Consider the following 20,359-nt stretch of genomic DNA (forward strand, 5'->3'; position numbering starts at 1 on the left):
TTGCGAAGTCCCTGAGCATCACGCTTACTTCTAAATTTGTAGCATTTCACTTACAGCAGATGACAGCTGTTCATCAGTAAATAATTTTCAAATGAGATGTAAAACATTAAACAAACCAAAAAACACCAAACTCTCACTCCCTCTCTTGAATTGGCATTAAACTTTGTAAAGATGTAAACTTTTCTGCATGATGTCAGTAAATTTTACAAGTGTAATGACATAACTTGGTGTTATTTTCCAGACTCTTAATAGGCCTAAAGTAGTACTTCTACTGATAGAAAAAAGGCCCAAGGGCCACATCGCTCACCTGAGTCACCTTGGCTCATATTTAAAGATTTTCCCCATACATTTGTATGCAAAACTTTGATCCCCCCTTGTGATTCCATCCTACCCCCTGGGAGCCATGTTTATAACAAACTAAAATCTGAAATATGTCAGACAGCTTTCATGTAAATATCAGTTTTCTTGGCTCAGTGGTTCTTGAGAAGAAGATTTTTAAAGATTTATCCTATATATTTGTAAGTAAAACTTTGATCCCCTCGGGGGCCATGATTTGAACAAACTTGAATCTGCATTATGTCAGGAAGTTTTCATGTAAATCTCAGCTTTTCTGGCTCAGTGGTTCTTGAGAAGATTTTTAAAGATTTGTCCTATATACAGTGAAACTTCTCCAAACCGGCCCCTCAGAAAACCGGTTCTCCCTGAATATCGGCCGATTTTCAAAGTCCCGGCAGAAACCTTAACATTTCCTTACAAAGAAAGTCTCACAAAACCGGTCACCCCTGAAAACCGGACATCGGCCACTTTTTAAAGTACAATTGTTAACAAACATGTGTAATTTACCCTTATAATACCAGCCACTATTTGAAGACTAGAAAATTTTGGCCAGAGGGGTGATTAAGACAGGCCGGGTGTGAAAAATGACTGACCTACTGGCCAGGTGGGAAATTATCCACCAGAGGTGTGAAAAACACAAGTGGCCTCTATAAGTTCTATAGTTTACCTGTGCTGTCCAGGGTGTTAATTGGTGCTTGGTTAATCCAAGTGACCCTTTCAAATTTCTGTACGAAATGTTATAAACAGATATGCACATATTGAATGAATACAATCAATACGCCATATTGTTACACCATGGATATAAGCGGTAGTTAATAAACAACAAACCCATGACTGTTAATGATAATTTTCAATAGATAAATGATTTTTGGAGGGTTTCCATAGACTTAAAATTCCTAAGAAACATCAAAATTAAAATTATATATTTACTACTGTACTTTTCAAAGACGTCAAAACAAATTTGTTAACGATATAAGCAATGGACGTAAACAGAGTTTTTATAGGTAAGAGGGATTCCAATAATAGGCCTCTGTGTTTTCTTTATGTATCCTGTTATAAATGTTTAGTTAAAATTAGATGATTGCAGCAAGACTATTTCTCCTAATAATTACCTGTAGGTACTAGCGGACTAGTTTGATCTCCACCGATAATTGATCATAGATCCCCATATCAAAGTGAGCAGTACCTACTCTGTACCTACTCTGTGTGTTAATTGCAGCAATCAAATGGCTATGTGTTTGTTTTGTTTATTAAAACATAAGCCGAAATTCTACATAAATGCTGCTAGTCTACAAATTTCTATACATATATCAAATACAGTTTTATTTAAACGGAATGTTGTCTACTATTTATGCATGTTAATGTAAAAATGTTTATTCATGTTTAATTAGTTTTAGTGCTATAAATTGAAAATAAACATGTTAGTAAATTATTATTTTTTTTATTTCCAATAGTGAAATAATAGTCCTTGAACACCATATTATATGGTTTGTGATATGTCAATGCAATATCTAATAAAAATTGAGCTGAAATGTCTCTATATGCTAAATTCTCGGTATACCGGCCACCCCTCTAAACCGGCCGCTTTTTTTCAGTCCGACAGCTGGCCGGTTTAGAGAAGTTTCACTGTATTTGTATATAAAACTTTGATCCCCTATTATGGCCCCCATGCAAACCTCTGGGGCATGATTTGAACAAACTTGAATCTGCATTATGTCAGGAAGCTTTCATGTAAATATCAGCTTTTCTGGCCCAGTGGTTCTTCAGGAGAAGATTTTTAAATGACCCCACCCTATTTTTGTGATTATCTCCCCTTTGAAAGCAATATGGGGCCCCTCATTTGAACAAACTTGAAAGCCCTTCACCCAAAGATGCTTTGTGACAAGTTTGGTTGAAATTGGCCCAGCGGTTCTTGAGAAGAAGTCGAAAATTTGAAAAGTTTACGACGCCGACGACAGACAAATTTTTATCAGAAATGCTCACTTGACCCTTTGGCTCAGGTGAGCTAAAAAGGTTTACTTGACTGGCAGAACTGATTAAAGAGTGGGACGGACTGATCCGAGATGAGATTTGTGTTAAATAAGATTTTTCAGTCGTTGACAAGCCACTACAATCTGGTTCCATAATCTGTTCTCTATGTTCATAAGCAACATGGATAAACATAAGGAGAGAAAATACAATACATAAATTATGCATCAGTATAACGGGCATAGATTGAAGTGGTCTTGTGTCAGTATAACAGGCATAATAGATTGAAGTGGTCTTGGCAGGTTTTCCGTATTTGTACACTCCTTACCTCTGGCTGTTGATAAGATGGGTCATGGATCTTCCTGTGGTGCTTTAACTTTTGCTGAAAGAATATGTTGAAAACTTCATCATACACATGGTTTTCGAATTAATTTCTGAACACACACATGGTATGTATTCTGTAACAGCACCATCATTAGCAATCAGTTTTTTGTAATTTATATCTTATCTTTTGATTAATTATTCATTTATTTCTATCTTTTATATTACCAACGTAATGAAGGAAAATTGCACAGAGAAAACGGTGTGGGATTAATGACATCAACCGGACTCTCAGAAAAAGGACTTGATATTTCAAAGTTTCTGTAAAGTCAGGTAAATGATTTACATATGTCATAAAGAATATTCTGGCTTTCGACTGGAAAAACTTTTAATGCATTACCATGAACCTTGAATCTAATGGTGGTTTGTTAGATCCTTCTCTCTTATTATGCTATACATACCAGTTTGCAAAGATTGTGTCAAACCCATGGTTTTTACTATACTTCAACACTAGTATTTCTTTATTTTTCAATCTTTTCTTTTTATTTCATATTTTATCAGAGTTCAACACTAGTTATATAGCTTCAAACCTCCAGGAACGAAATATTTACAATGACCTGTCATTAAAATGAGTTTAAAAAATCGTTTAATCATACTGATTAGTTAATCTGTTCTTTGTTTATAACATCATCTAGCATAGGAGTTGATTAGTTCAATTCAATCCTGAAGTTCGTTCAAAACATTCATTTTTTTTTTATTGCCCCATATTACTTTCGATAATTTCAATATGTAGATATTGTTCGTTTTAAGGTTTTGTAGTTTAGTTTTAGTGCTAATTTGTTTTCTTTTTCCCCCCCATATTTACATCAAGGTGTAAATATTCTGTCATCCTGAAGAAACTAACATACACATTATAGAACATAAAATGTATGCCTTTAATACTAGAAAACTTTCAGGAAAGAAAAAGACATATCATTATTTACAAATGGCGTACTGTAATCAGACCTGGATTTCTCCAACAAAAATAAGTCGAAACTTGGACACGATTATTGATCGATTGAAATTGACAGTTTTTTGTTATAGAAATTTTATGAATACGTGGATTAAAATATTTTTACACAGGATATACTTTGTATTTACAAAAAACATCCGGCTCCCAAAACCGTATTTGTCAACATGCTTACCAGGAATCCACGTGCGGAGGTGAAAATGTCACAATCATTCAACTTACGTTAATGATAAATGAATTTTGGGAGCAAGTGGAAATAAGTACAAAAAATTTTTCATGGTGACAGCTTTTTTATCAACCGAAGCCATCAACTGATAGTTGAGTCATGTGACATGTAAACATAAACAGGCTTGGATTTCTCGAAAAAATCTCAAACTTAAGTTTGAATTTTTGTGTTATTTGAGCAGTCAAAATTTGAGCAAAATCTCAGACTTAAGTCCAAGTTTCGACTTAAGTTTCTTTCGAGAAATCCAGGCCAGGGCTCGTGCCTTGTTTTGAAAATGAAAAGTTTGTCTCAAAATACATCTTCGCATCAGTTTTGAAAATTTAGGTTTGTTGTTATGTTTTACACAAATTAAAATACTATCATATCATTAAATATCTAAATGTTTGTTTTTTTTGCCAAAATCATATCCATGTCCCTTTAACTCAAATTTTGACTGCTCTAATAAACTCAAACTTAAGTTTTGAGATTTGTTGGAGAAATCCCAGCCAGATATAATTATATAAAATCTCAAAACAGAAATCAGAGCCAATTCTTCATCGTAAACCAAGAGAAGGTCATAGGTAAGAGTTCAAGAGGTCACACGATTCACCAAGAGAACCTCAGCTTCACAGTTAACTCTTTCACTCACAACACAAAGTTGCCATGACAACCTCCTGACCTCTGAGAATGGATTGTGGAAGTTTCATCACCTTTCTGAACAGAGACTTTACATAAAATATTCATCAGAACAATAATGTAATCAAACTCTAAACCATTATACAACACGATAAATGTGAATTCGTAAATTACTTTGGTAGAAAACTGCCTCTGACATTTATCACATGTCAACTTCTGTCCATCATGAAAACACCGTATGTGAGCCGTTAGATTTCTCTTGTCCATGTAAGATCTCTGACACCCCTCACGTGGACAAAACAGCAAAGTTCGCTCCTTTAAATGAGTTTTCATGTGTTGATGAAACATATTAGACTGTCTGAATGAGGCACCACATTCCTTGCACTCGAAAACTGAAACAACCAGATGTGATAATGTCAATTCTAATATAGCATCCAAAGTGTAGCAATATATTACATGTGTTAATCCTTTAAGTTTTACTTTGATTAAACAATCATCCAAACTAAAAGTTAGACCACTTCAGAACAAAAATCAGAGCCAAGTCTTCATCGTAAACCAAGAGAAGGTCATAGGTAAGAGTTCAAGAGGTCACATGATTCACCAAGAGAACCTTAGCTTCACAGTTTACTCTTTCACTCACAACATAAAGTTGCCATGACAACCTCCAGATCTCCGAGAATGGATTGTGGAAGTTTCATCATCTTTTCTGCTCCGAATAAATGAATTGATACAAAAATCTGCTACAAATTTTATCTGCACAATACAGTGAACTGTCACTTTCTGCATTTGAGCTGAGAAAAAGAGACTATTCATTTTTATAAATCATTTCCAAACAAGAGGCCCATGGGCCACATTGCTCAGCTGAATCACTTTGGCCATTTTGTTATTATGATTTTCAAGATTTTTCATCAATCTTTATTTTCATAAAACGTTTTTATCCCACATTGTGACCCTAACCTAGCCCCAAATGATCACATCAAAACTATTGGTTGGTTGGTTGTACATTGTTTAAAACCCACAAAAGATTTTCCATATATATTTATATGTAAAACTTTGATCCCCAATTATGGCCCCATCCTAGCCCCAGGTGGCCATGATTTTAACAAAATTGAATCTGCACAATGTCAGGAAGCTTTCATGTAAATTTCTTCTTTGCTGGCGTAGTGGTTCTTGAGAAGAAGATATTTAAAGATTTTTTTTTCTATATACAGTGGAGCCTCGGTAATCCGGACTCCATTAATCCGGACGCTTCACCTTCTGGACAATTTTTCTAGGGAATGGAATTTTTATACATTATTTTGCATCATTAATACGGAAATTCGCGTTCAGGATCCGGACGGTCACTTTTTACTACAAAACGTTATAATGCATTGAAAATTGTACCGTTAATCCGGACGGTAATTTTGTTTAGGGAAGGTCTGTGTCAGACAATTTTAGCAAGGCGTAAATTATAAAGAAAACAAGCCAAACTGTCTAAGGGTTGTTCCAGAAATGATCAAATGGGGGGGGTCAGGCGGCAAACGATGTTTTTTTGTGTGGGTGGTTGTATTTTTTCATATTTTAATTGGTCCGTGGTTGGACTGTTAAACAAATATTTATTATGGGTAGTGGGTAGTTTCTATTGTTTTATTTTGTGCCACGTGGGTGTTGAGTTTTCAGAATATTTTTATTGTCGCTTATGTCGTGTTGGTTACAAAACGTCGGAGGGAAAATTGAAAACGTGTTTTCGAAATCGGAAGTAACATTGAACTATTCGAGTTGTCGCTCTTTGCAGCGCATAACTTTCCATTACGGCACTCTTCAAATTAGAGGCGCGTTTAGTAGGGTCCCTTTGGACGTGATGGCGGCGAACTCTGTTCTGTAGATTATTACAGTTTACACTGCATCGATTTTGGGAATATTTTGAAACCAATAGGTATTCCGTTTTCTAATAAAAATAGGCAAACCTTAGTTGATTTATACGAGGGTACCGATGCGTTATATTTATCAGTCGGTGTGATGGTGATTTAGAGGCCTCCGGGCGCGGGCTCCATTAGAAGACGAACGATTCGTGGAAAAACATATCCATACCCATTATCCATACCCATTTCATGATAATTGCATCGTTTGGACTCCCAATCTTTCCAACATTCCCGCCATAGATGCCTTTGATTGTTGATGTGACATCGTTTCTTCAGAACTACTGTGATACAATGTCGCACAGGCATTACCGCGTCATTGACTAGAATGTTTGTCCCGAAAACCTCGCGAGATTTGTACCGTTTTCATTTTTAAAAATATTTTTGTGGTGGGTCTGGTTAGTTTTTTTTTTATTAGATGGGTCATTGTAAAATGAGTTTATTAATTTGATGGGTCATGGGGTAATTTTTTATTTTTTTTTATGGGTGCTTGGTATATACAAAAGGTGCCCCCCCCCCCCCCCCCCCCCCATGTATTTATTTCTGGAATAGACCTAATTGAAGCGATTACCTGTACCCTGTCAACAACTCCCTATAATTAGGTGGTGTGTGATATGTCAGTTAGATAGCACGTGCCGATCGAGACATTGTATTGCCAACATAAGATTAGTGTTGAATTTTGTAAATACATCTGTTGCATATTATTTAATAGTCTTGATCAATAGCCTAATAGAATTAATAAATTAAACATCATGCCATAATGATAATTTTTAAACTGCTACACATATCATTTGTACTGATTCGTAAATTGATCATCGGCGTATGCAAATCTAAAGAGTGTAGATTATACCTCTAGATTTTGGAACTTTATACTGTTGATTGGCGTGAAATATACATGTTCATGCACATGTATGTAGTAAGTTTTTAACATTTAGAATGGCACGCATGTAGAATGTACCTGTGTACGATTAATTCTTGTTATGATGTTGTAGAGCTTTATTGCTTTCGAATTCTTAAACTCTGGGGAGAAGTGAAAATAAAAATTTGTATGTACCCGTAGTGTTAGTTTCACCCAAGTTTTGTTCCGTTATTATCGCATCATGAAAATAATAGGTGCGCGTGGCTAGATCAAAGCAGTAGTAGGTCTTAATATTACGAGCTTAAATGATTTTATTCTCACGATATTGTCTTGGATAATTATAGAATAAGAAATATAAATTCTGGCAGATTGAATTTTGGTTAAAGAATGTTGTCAACTGACATGATAATCACGAAATTCTTATATCAACTTTGGACGATGAAGATTATTTTAACAGACCGCCAAATCCGTGAATCGTGACAGATGGAAACCGGCCTCTTTTTTTTGAAATGTTTGAAGTGTAAAGGATGTTAGTTACTAATGATTTATTTACTTATAGTTACGTATATATATAGTGCTTCATTATTTGTTTTAGTGCATACGGTACACAGTTTTGTATATTTATTTGTAGGGCTCATATATATGTACAATTCAAGCACAGGCAAATACACTGAACACATACATTAAATTTTAGTGCTTTGAAATACATGTAAATGTTAACATCATCATGATTTATTTACTAATGCAAATGGTCAAATCCAATGATAGAATGTGTTTAATTCACTATGCATCAATAAAGTAGGCATATATTGGTTACTTATGTAAAGATAGAAAATATGCAATTCAATTATCCGGACGCTTCATTTATCCGGACGATTTTGCTGGGAACCAAAGTGTCCGGATTAACAAGGCTCCACTGTATTAGTATGTAAAAGTTTGATCCCCTATTGTGACCCCATCCTAACCCCGATGACCATGATTTTATCAAATTTGAACCTGCACCATGTCAGGAAGCTTTCATGCAAATGTAAACTTCTTTGGCCCAATGCTTCTTGAGATGATTTTTTTTTTAAATTCTATATATTAGTATGTAAAACTTTGATTCCCAATTGTGACCCAATCCTACCCTCAGGGGGGCAGGCATGATTTTAACAAACTTGAATCTGCACTATGTAAGGAAGCTTTCATGTAAATTCCTACTTTCCTAGCCCAGTGGTTCTTGAGAAGATTTTTAAAGATTTTCCCTATACATTTCTAGGTAAAACTTTCATCCCGTATTGTGACCCCATCCTACCCCTGGGGGCCATGATTTTAACAAAATTGAATCTGCACTATGTCAGGAAGCTTTCTTGTGAAAATTTCAGCTGTTCTGGCTCCATGGTTCTTGGGAAGAAGATTTTTAAATGACCCCACCCTATTTTTGCATTTTTGCGAGTATCTCCCCTTTGAAGGGGGTATATCCCTTCATTTGAACAAACTTAAAAGCCCTTCACCAAAGGATGATTTTGGCCAAGTTTGGTTGAAATTCGCCCAGTGGTTCTAAAGAAGTCGAAAATGTGAAAAGTTTACAGACAGAAAAACAACGGACAACAGGCGATCAGAAAAGCTCACTTGAGCTTTCAGCTCTGATGAGCTAAAATGTTTACAGACAGATGGACAGACAATGGACAACAGGCAATCAGAATAGCTCACTTGAGCTTTTAGCTCAGGTGAACTAAAAATGTTGTTGATGTATATACCTTTACCATGTTGATGCGTCTTATGTTTTCTTAAAAGTGTCCATGTTTTAAGGACCATATCACATCCCTCCACATCACAAGGATACCCTAAAAATGCAGGCAATTCCATAGAGAGATTGAATATGTAAACTACAATTCATCTAAATGGGACTAAGTCCAAAGCGTCTCTGAGGTTCATATTCAAAATACTGCGTATTTTCATACCATTATTTGTAAAAACTTCAGCATTACAAAGTTAGACAAGAATTAAATTCAAAAGACCTTGATTGTAATAAAAACCTTACTGAGTTTCATTTGACATCTTGCGGTCATAATAAACATTTAAAAGAGTTAAGAAGATACAAAGACACAACAAGATATGACTATATTATCTGCTGATTATAAAATTTCCACAAAAAAGGACTGGCTGTATAAAAGAGAGGTTTATTTTCCTGAGTACTATTACTATTTTCTCCCATGAATTAATTATAAGCTCCCATGCACAAAATCCAAGTCAATTTGAATTTCATTTTTAAAAATCTAGATCACAAAGACCTTGACTTTGAAAAAAAAAATCCTTTTGTTTTCTATAGTAAAACTGGCATCACTTGGATCTTGATCCTAGTTTGTAGGTCCCAAAATCCTCTCATCATTTCTGAAGATCCCTTGTATCTATCAGTCCCAATTCTAAAGTTATAAAAGATTTCATGATCAAGGTCACTGGATTCACATGACCTTGACACTAGTTTGTAGGTCCCATCATCCACTCATCATTTCTCAGGTCCCTATCAGCCCTACTTATGAAGTTATATCAGTTTCTATGTTCAAGGTACAAAGTCAAGGTCACTTGACCTTGATACTAATTTGTATGTAACTACATCCTTTTATCAATTCTGAAGATTCCATGTCTCTACTGACCCTAGTTCTAAAGTATTAGCTTTGATGATCAAGGTCAAAGATTGATCAAAGTAACTGGAGATACTACTGTGGATCACAACAGCCTTTTATAATTTTTGAAGATTTCATGTTTCAATGAATTCCTGTTCTAAAGTCACACCAGTTTTTTTATGATCAAGGAATCACTTAACTTTGATACAAGTAAGTTAGTATCCTCTTCGCCGTAAAATGGCTGAAATATTGCCGAAACGGCGTAAAACATAAATCTTACAATTTCCGAAGATCCCATGTCTCTATCAATTCCGGTTCTAAAGTTATACCAGTTTTTATGGTCAAGGTCACTGGCGTCACTGGAGTCACTAAGACTCTAATACTAATTTTCAACTATTATTACACTTTCTCAGAAAGGAGAGGGGGTACAAGTAGATCATTATGTAATTCTTCAGCTCTAAATGGGTAAGTAATGCTACATATTAAACTGGCCTGGAGGTTATAAAAAAATTTGAGCATGTTTTCATGCTGACATAATCAAACTCCAACTCCATGCTCTAAATCGTACTCAACTCAAAAGTGAAGGTTATAAAACTTTTATAAAATTATCATACTCAAATGGAGTACATGCTCAACATTTTTTGAGTATGCTTGGAGCTTGCTCACAGTTGTACTCAAAACAAACATGGCTGAGTTTGAGTATGAGTACGGTAAAAGTTTTATAACCTCCAGTAGTTCTATCATATTACTTGTTTCAGAAAATGAACTCTGAACACCAACCTTCATGAACTTTGGAATGCCTTTTCAGAACATTTGGCCATCTGAAGCTTAATCCACAACCCTCCACAGGACAGCTGTAACAAATAATAGAACAGTCAGTGTGGTATACATTCACAAAAATTACAGCAAGGAAAACACTCTGTAAACCACAAAAAGTTCTTCAAAATGCTTTGCAATATTTACATTTCCAATGTTTTTGCCTTTGATATCTCTACAAATTTTAATGATAGCCATTTCCTCACACATGTACTGCAGTTGTAAACAATGTACTTATGAATACAGATAAACAGAGAATCAAAAGTATTTTTCAACGGCTAGGAATTCTAACGGAAACTGGCAATGTTTTACAACAGTAGAGCTGCAATGGGTACCCAAAATAACTGAAAGCTGGGGGGAGGGAGGGGGGGTGTTGTTTGGGTTGGTTCGGTTCCATATTTCTGGATTTCGGTTTGGGTCCATTTTTTTAATGATAGAATTAACGATATTTCAAAATAACCAATTTCAATATAAAGTGGAGAAAGCTGCATTGTTTATAAAAAAGTGATATTCTGAGAGCTGATCACTACACACAACATGTGATATTCTGAGAGCTGACCATTACATGCAACAACATGTGATATTCTGAGAGCTGACCATTACACGCAACAGGTGAGATTCTGAGAGCTGACCATTACATGCAACAACATGTGATATTCTGAGAGCTGACCATTACACATAACAACATGTGATATTCTGAGAGCTGATCATTACACACAACAACATGTGATATTCCGAGAGCTGACCATTACATGCAACAACAGGTGAGATTCTGAGAGCTGACCATTACACGCAACAACATGTGATATTCTGAGAGCTGACCATTACACGCAACAGGTGAGATTCTGAGAGCTGACCATTACACGCAACAGGTGAGATTCTGAGAGCTGACCATTACACGCAATAGGGTTCGAAATTAACTTTTTCAAGCACTAGTCCGTACGGACTAGTTACTATTGATGTTCACTAGTCCGCAAAGCATTTCACTAGTCCGTCCAGTATGAAAGGTGAAGATAACGAACAGTGATCAATCTCATAACTCCTATAAGCGATACAAAATAGATAGTTGGGCAAACAAGTATATCATATTTAATGATCTTCATTTTATTCAATAGTAATTAGTGAAATCAAACACATCACAGTTGCAAGCAATTCAGTTTCTGACACCTACAGAAGAAAAAGACCACCATACTTTATTTTGCATTCTAGGTCTTCAGAAGCATACAGTAACCTCCGAGTTAATCCTTTTATAAACGTCCATAAGTACGTTCGAGATTGACGTTCCCGTTGTTTTCGTGCTCAGTTCTTAGAGTCACAGGAGTTTGAAATTTTATCAATAAAGTCAATAAAATTCACTCGATTGACCAAGCCATGAGCCATAGTGTTACGAACTCCTGTCTTAGAGTCACGAATGACGAGAACATGTGCGCACAAACGTGCTTGCAGTTCTACTTGCAACACTACTTGCAGTTCTTGCACCTCAAACCCGTTTTCGTGATGCGTACTCAGAGTTCGGAATCGGTAGGAATTTGTGCTCGTTCGAAGAACGGCAGTCTTGAATGCACTCCATGTGTTTGGAAGATCAGGATGTCATAGTCACGCAAACACTTCAAGATTGATTTCCGGATTTTCACTAGTTCGTACAGACTAGTGCTATAGAGAGTTTACTAATCCGACATGTTTTTTACTAGTCTCAGACTTACGGACATGAGGTAATTTCGAACCCTGCGCAACAACATGTGATATTCTGAGAGCTGACCATTACACGCAACAACAGGTGATATTCTGAGAGCTGACCATTACATGCAACAGGTGATATTCTGAGAGCTGACCATTACATGCAACAACATGTGATATTCTGAGAGCTGACCATTACATGCAACAGGTGATATTCTGAGAGCTGACCATTACATGCAACAGGTGATATTCTGAGAGCTGACCATTACACGCAACAACAGGTGAGAACAGGTGATATTCTGAGAGCTGACCATTACACGCAACAACAGGTGAGAACAGGTGATATTCTGAGAGCTGACCATTACACGCAACAACAGGTGAGAACAGGTGATATTCTGAGAGCTGACCATTACACGCAACAACAGGTGAGAACAGGTGATATTCTGAGAGCTGACCATTACACGCAACAACAGGTGAGAACAGGTGATATTCTGAGAGCTGACCATTACACGCAACAACAGGTGAGAACAGGTGATATTCTGAGAGCTGACCATTACACGCAACAACAGGTGAGAACAGGTGATATTCTGAGAGCTGACCATTACACGCAACAACAGGTGAGAACAGGTGATATTCTGAGAGCTGACCATTACACGCAACAACAGGTGAGAACAGGTGATATTCTGAGAGCTGACCATTACACGCAACAACAGGTGATGTACACAGTACTACCTAAGGCCAGTTAATGAAAACTCATAGACGACTTCACATCTCTCTGAATGTTTTTTGAATGTAATTTAACCATCACTATCATATCCACATCAATTATTACTATACTTACTCAAGTAATAAATAACGGACATCATGAAATAACCTGCGGAAAATTAGTATAAATTCATCGCATAAAATGTAAACGTACACAAAAGGATTGACGTGGGTGTGATCAAACTCGTGGACCTTCAGATGCTGGTGCTTTTGAAATGCCTTTCTGCATCCCGTGTATGAGCACTGAAAAAAATGACATTATCTCATTACTCAGTCATTATAAAAATTATCCAAACATAACTAGAATTATCCTAGCCAGACTGAAATATCCCCCCCCCCCTTTTCCAAAGCACAAATGGCAATGGATCAAGATAGTGAATGGGAAGATGTACATGTATTATGCACCTTTGACAGTTATGTACTGAGAATTCAAGTTTTAAAGGAAATAGTTTTAAATATGATCCAGAGACTGTTTCCATATGTTGACACCCATAAGTTGATAGGGTCATCCTTATCTCACAACAAGTCTCTGTGTGAGGAAATCATCCTCACCTCACAGCTAGTCTCTGTGTGAAGAAATCATCCTCACCTCACAATAAGTCTCTGTGTGAGGAATTCATCCTCACCTCACAACAAGCCTCTGTGTGAGGAAATCATCCTCACCTCACAATAAGTCTCTGTGTGAGGAATTCATCCTCACCTCACAATAAGTCTCTGTGTGAGGAAATCATCTTCACCTCAAAGCTAGTCTCTGTGTGAGGAAATTATCCTCACCTCACAATAAGTCTCTGTGTGAGGATATTATCCTCATCTCATAGCGAGTCTCTGTGTGAGGAAATCATCCCCACCTCACAATAAGTCTTTGTGTGAGGAATTCATCCTCACCTCACAACAAGTCTCTGTGTGAGGAAATCATCCTCACCTCACAATAAGTCTCTGTGTGAGGAAATCATCCTCACCTCACAACAAGTCTCTGTGTGAGGAATTCATCCTCACCTCACAATAAGTCTGTGTGAGGAAATCATCCTCACCTCACAATAAGTCTCTGTGTGAGGAAATCATCCTCACCTCACAATAAGTCTCTGTGTGAGAAATCCATCCTCATCTCAAAGCTAGTCCCTGTGTGAGAAATTCATCCTCATCTCACAGCTAGTATCTGTGTGAGGAAATAACTGCTCATCTCACAGCAAGGTAATTCAAAATTAAAATGATGCATTTTTTTTTTTATTTATACATGTATATACATACCTTATATGGTCTTAATTTATGAATCCTCACAATGTGTTTCTTCAGTGCAGTAAATGTTGAAAAAGACTCTCCGCAGCCTGCTTCTTTGCATCTGTGGAGAAATTTTGTACAGGAAATATCAAGGGAAAGTCTATGTTTACAATATCTCCAAACAAGTATATAAATGAAATGACTGATCACCGATTATTATCTATGTTAGACTTTGATAATTATAGAAAACAACAAAATAACTGGGGACATGCGAGGATATTTGTAACTCATGTACAATCTTATGTGTGGAACATTACGATTTTTTTTTAAATTGCAGGGAAATAATTATTTTTGTCAAAAGGGAAGAGGTACCCTTTTCCAGTAGAATTTTTTTTTGATAAATCCCTGGAAGCAAATACAGTGAATTGAGAAAAATGTTCAAAAAACTATATTGAAATTCTGCCCCTACCCCCCATAGCATTATATTTTCCACCACTTTCATTTACAGAATAATTCAAGCAAAATTATTCTTCCAGTGTTATTTTCACATTTAAAAATCACTTTTATCCCATGGATAAATTACTCCACTACTGAAAATGAAACAAGATTGCTACACGTAGCCATGTTCCCCACCGCTGCAAAAATAAGTTGAGCCCAAAAGTCCCATAACTGTAAAATTTGTTGAATCAAAATGACGGTGCATTATGATCAACTACATATGGTGACTAACAATCCCACAAAATTTGAACAAAATCCGTTGCACGGTTTTGGAGGAGTTGCGTTCACAAAGTCAAATGGGACGGACGGATGCACGGACCGGTATTTCTATGTACCCATCCGCATTGAGGTGGGGGGAACAATAAAGTATTTACAGTATTAAATACAGCATTATACTGACTGCAGTAAATCATGATTGCACCAACTACTCCATGATTACTACTGTGTTAAATTCTGAATACAGTGGTTTTACCATTTTCACTAATTTTCATGGCTGTGCCAGACCACAAAATCAAATGGACAATGAAATGCAATTTCGGCTTAAAATTTTAGCTTTAAAAGGGAGAACACAAAAAATATACTCGATGTCGGTCCCCACTACTCACAAATCCACAAAATTTGATGCCTTATAAAAATTAATCATACCATACAAATTAAAAGGGTATACAGATAGTATTTTAGCCTTTAAATTACATCAGAAATTAAAGCTTTCTCATAAAGTTATTATTATTAATTTTTAAGTTGACAATGTACCAATGACAGTCTCAGTGATTGCACATTTCCCATGTACCTGACTTTGGTTGGACTTTCCAACTTTTGATGACATTTTTCATGATGTCTCTTCAAATGTTCTGCACGAGCATATTGCTTTGAACAGTTTTCTTCTTCACACACAAATGGTTTCTGAAACACATAAATTCCGTGGATGTCATTTAAATTTCCTACCAGTACTTCAAATACTGCAAAGCGTAGACCAAAAATTGTATATTCATACTGTTTACATGTATAAATGTTTTGACAGGAGTTTTCTAGCTTACTTGTGCAAAAATCGGATCAATTTTCACTATGTTTTTCCCTACAAAAATGTCTTAATAAATATTCTAGGTTAAACATTTTTGAGAAAACAAAAATGAAAAATTATACCAATAACAATCTAGGAGTCTGTATTTGGTTTATTTAGTACACATCTTGTATAACAGAAACACAGGACAGTCTAATATCTAATATGTAACTCGACCTCATTCATGGTCCACTTTCACATTACCCAATTTTCTCTCAAGTTTTACATTTTGCTTAACATCACTCACAATTTGTCCGACATACTAGATTTGATCAACATTCTGAATACAAATCTTACTGTCTCCCACTTAGCATTGCACCTACTAGCTGCAATAATGTAACCCTCTCAGATATTTTTTAAAGAGAAAAATGTCGGGGGGGGGGGAGGGGGGGGGGGGAATCAGAAAGGGCTACATTATTGCAGCTACATCACACCATAATCAAACAATAAACACAAAATAAAAATTTATTAATTTCCAAGCAGAAATCAGAGCCATGTCTTCATCTTAAACCAAGAGAAGGTCATAGGTAAGAGTTCAAGAGGTCACATGATTCACCAAGAGAACCTCAGCTTCACAGTTAACTCTTTCACTCACAACACAAAGTTGCCATGACAACCTCCAGATCTCTGAGAATGGATTGTGGAATTTTCATCATCTTTCTGTTCAACAACAAGAATACAGGTAAAATTCAGAGAATTATTACATGATTGGTAAAAATAAGTTTTGGGTGGTTATTAGACCCGACTCCATTACACGTGTAAAGTCAGTCCAAGTACACTCAGTGAAATGGCATATTAAAACACTTTAGAAAACAATTTTGGGAATTGTTTTTGATCCTGTAACGGTGAGGATCCGGGTTAGAATAGGTCCTTAGTAAAGAAGCGACTAAATGCAAATCGGCCCTATGGTACATATATAAGTGAAAGTGCTTGCGTTCGAAAGTTAACTGCGTCTCTCTCTCTCTCTCTCTAGACCGTGATATTGGGTTAACAAATATAACTTTTATTTTGGATCTATGCTCGACAAAATACATATTCATAGTCAGGTTGAATTTGTATTAAGCGCTGGGAATGACATTCTGATTGGCTAACATGGACGCCAATGTCGCTGATAAATGCAGTCTGAAATACAAGATATAAAATTAGCCATAGCTCACTAAATTCTCCTTCAATATGAATGACACTTTGGATATATGTATTTACAGGCATGAACTATTGTCCTAGATGTGTTTTTTGATGATACATTGGTGTTTTCGGTACTTTTTTGGTGTTTTCGGGAATTACCTGGTGTTTACGGTGTTTCCGCTATTTTGACTGACCCAATTTTGCTCGAGTTATCGTTCTTTGAAACATCGTGAATGCGAGATTCGGAAAATATTGAATTTTCTATATTTACAGTCACAATTTAGCGTTTTATCATCAAAATTGAACATATATATGCTTGGTATGCAATAATGTCTACATTTAGAGGGGAATTTTGGTAGTTTAAGGTGGCATTTCGGTGATTTCTGGCACGGGCACTGGAAGTTAATGTAAATATATAGTATGTGCATGCACATACTATATATTTACATTAACTTCCAGTGCCCGTGATTTCTGGGGACATTTCGGTAAATCGCGGGCATTTCGGTAATTCGGGGTACCAGCCATCTTTGAACTAGACCGTCTGCACCGCTAGTATGTGGGAAAATAGATGGTAATTTTCGACTAGATTTGTTCACCTCCGGCAAACTAAAGCACGTTCGGGTGAACTATAGTTTTGCTTTTGTGACTATAGTTGGCACCCAAACTTGCATGGCTGGTAGCGCCCTAATGTAATCTGCCCAAAGTTTGGCTGGGCTTTAAACACATTGGTATTTAAGGATTTAACAGTACCTACCTCTCCAGTGTGCGACCTTATATGAATTTTCAATCTGTTTGGTCGACTAAAAGTTTTTGAACAACCAGGAAAAGAGCAAATATGTACTGAGCACGGCACACGTGCATCTTCCATTTTTGCAATCAACCATCGAGCCCGATCCAATGAACGTTAAACTCCGACTCCGATCTTGCAGAACAAGAACAGCACAGTGTCAAGACTTTGTAACAAACCGCGGGTTATTGTTTCGTTCCATTCCACAAGCTTTGTGGTTTGTGACGATGGTATTAAGAGTAGGACCAGATTTGAGAGATTTAGTGGATTTATAGATAGCAATTTTACAGCCCTAGAAGGAGGGGCAAACGATTTTTTTTTAATTCTTAATATAGTGCCACATGTGTTTGGAGAAAGGGGGATTCCATTGTCAGTCTATCTTTTTTTATGATTATCATCATCAATATTTTTCACCAAAATTAACACATATTGTACAAATTATCAATAAATTTAATTTAAACAGTATTTTATTATGATAATTCATAATAGGATTGGACAGCATGCACTGCCTATACAAGTCCTCTCCGTAATAAAATTTCATTCCATACACTCAACTTTCGAAACACCTTGAATCAATGTGTTTAATATCATAAACCATTACAATTTGTAAAAATTGAATTTACAATCATCTAGCAAAAATTACTCAAAAATAAGTTGGTAACTATTCAAACATACCTACATACCTACCTTGCCTTGTTGCACCCGGAGACACATGGGGGAAGGACTAGTTTCCTCCGCTGCTCTCTGTCTTTTGCCTTCTTCTCTAATTTCCTACAAGTTAAAGCCCATCTTCTTCATCTCGGCTTCTATGGTCCATCTCCAGGTGGTCTTTGGACGGTCTTGCTTCCTCTTGCCTTCTGGAGTCCATCTTAAGGATACCCTGGTGATGATGTCGGTCGGTTTTCTGAGGGTATGTCCAATTCATCGCCAACAGTATATTTTTTAAGAAGGGCACACATATATGAGGTTTGTGCTCTCTCATGAGTGTAGATCTTTGTTGGTTTTGGTAGGCCAGAATATTTTCAAGATTTTTCTTAAGACTTGAGAGTTTGTTGATATCCCTTTCTGTCTATCCTCCAACATCCCACACCACACAACAGTATTGACAGGACACACCTGTTATATAGCCTCGTCTTGGTGTTCCTGCTTATGCTGTTAGATTTCAAGATGTTCTTAAGAATTATGAGGGCGCCTCTTGCTTTATCTAGTCTTGCCTTGATGTCTTCTTCAGCTCCACCATCTGTTGTCACAATGCTTCCAAGATGTGCGAGGGCTTTCCACTTTTCATGTTTTTGCAGTCTAATTGTATCCCTTTTGGATGTTTTGTGTTTAGTGACATTACCTCAGTTTTCTTCACATTTATCTTTAAGCCGATTTTGCTGGCATTACGTTGTAACATCGAAGTCCTACTCTGCATACGGGTTTCAAGATGTGACAGTACTTAGCGCAAGGTCATCTGCGTAGTCAAGATCTTCAAGATTGGAAAAGAGGGCCCATCTAATGCCTGTGTTGTCTCCACTCAGGGTTGATCTCACTACCAATCCACGGCTGTTATGAATAATAGAAGTGACATCTTGTCTAACTCCAGATTTCACAAGGAAGCTGGTATCTGACGTTTTGCCAATTGTGCATTTGAATTCTGTGTAGAAAGCTTTTGAAGCATGATGTAATACCAAATATAGATGTAAGCATAGACAAGGCTGTTACAATCAAAGGAAATGGGAATCCTGTTAATTTACTCCATTTGAAGGAAAATCATTTGTAACCAGTGCCGGATCCAGAGGGAGCCCCCCCCCCCCCCCCCCCCCCCCCCCCCCCCCCCCCCCGACAAATGTACAAATAACGCATTTTGTGATGGGAACACCCACTTTCAAAACTAAAATTAATGGTAGAACACCCTCCTTTTCAAAACTTCCTGGGTCCACCCCTGGTAACCCATGTCATACAGGTTACAAAAGCATATCCATAGTAAAGGCCAGGTGCACGAGTAAAACCTTAAAGCGAGGCGCATGGGTAAAGGCCAGGATTAATTTTTTGACATGATTCAAAATTAGTAGAGTTTGCACTCCCAAAAAGTTGACGTCTTCTAAAAACAAATATGTATAAATAGAGTATTTTTGTAATGTGTGTATACAAAATTGATTTTTATTACAAAAAGATCAAGTCCCAATTGGCGCCCAGTATTCTGGTAGTCGTTAAGTATTATGAAGACATTTCAAAACGTATAGCAAAATACCTCGTCAGAAAAGTGAGAATTAACTATAAGAAGAATCACACACACCCCTTGAGTTTTTGAGGATGTGTTTCCTACGCCACCGTCAATTGTTAGTTTGGATTCGATCTATAAGCAATAAGATAAAGCTAATAGGTTGGTAGTGGAAAATGTTGAGGAATGTTTGATTTAATTAAAATTGATCATGCAATGAATTGCAAGATCATGATACGTTCATCACTGTAAAGTTTTAAACTATTTTACAATCCTTTTAAAATGTATATATCAGGCGCGGATCTAACATGTTTACCGTCCCATTTACATACAGGGTATCTTTTATCTGCGGGTCACATGCGACAGATA

At 36.6% G+C, this 20,359-nt stretch overlaps 1 protein-coding gene across 3 annotated transcripts in view; it reads right to left on the minus strand.

The window, feature by feature from the left end:
* Positions 1-20,359, minus strand: part of LOC125680351 (transcription factor IIIA-like) — a 39,268-nt gene that overhangs the window by 10,210 nt on the left and 8,699 nt on the right. Inside the window, exons 1-8 of one of the 3 annotated variants that reach the window (XM_048919849.2) lie at positions 17,752-17,908; positions 15,603-15,715; positions 14,345-14,435; positions 13,251-13,339; positions 10,619-10,692; positions 8,978-9,058; positions 4,650-4,867; positions 2,633-2,686 (exon numbers count right to left, since the gene is read on the minus strand). In XM_048919849.2, coding sequence (XP_048775806.2) covers positions 2,633-2,686; positions 4,650-4,867; positions 8,978-9,058; positions 10,619-10,692; positions 13,251-13,339; positions 14,345-14,435; positions 15,603-15,715; positions 17,752-17,865 — 834 coding nt within the window. In that variant the 5' untranslated portion in view covers positions 17,866-17,908. Of the gene's footprint in view, positions 1-2,632; positions 2,687-4,649; positions 4,868-8,971; positions 9,059-10,618; positions 10,693-13,250; positions 13,340-14,344; positions 14,436-15,602; positions 15,716-17,751; positions 17,909-20,359 lie in introns of those variants that run through there. The other 2 variants (XM_048919848.2, XM_048919850.2) reach the window with 2 other exon arrangements.

The sequence above is a fragment of the Ostrea edulis genome, chromosome 2 (genome assembly GCF_947568905.1).
Source record: "Ostrea edulis chromosome 2, xbOstEdul1.1, whole genome shotgun sequence".
Lineage (NCBI taxonomy): Eukaryota > Metazoa > Mollusca > Bivalvia > Ostreida > Ostreidae > Ostrea > Ostrea edulis.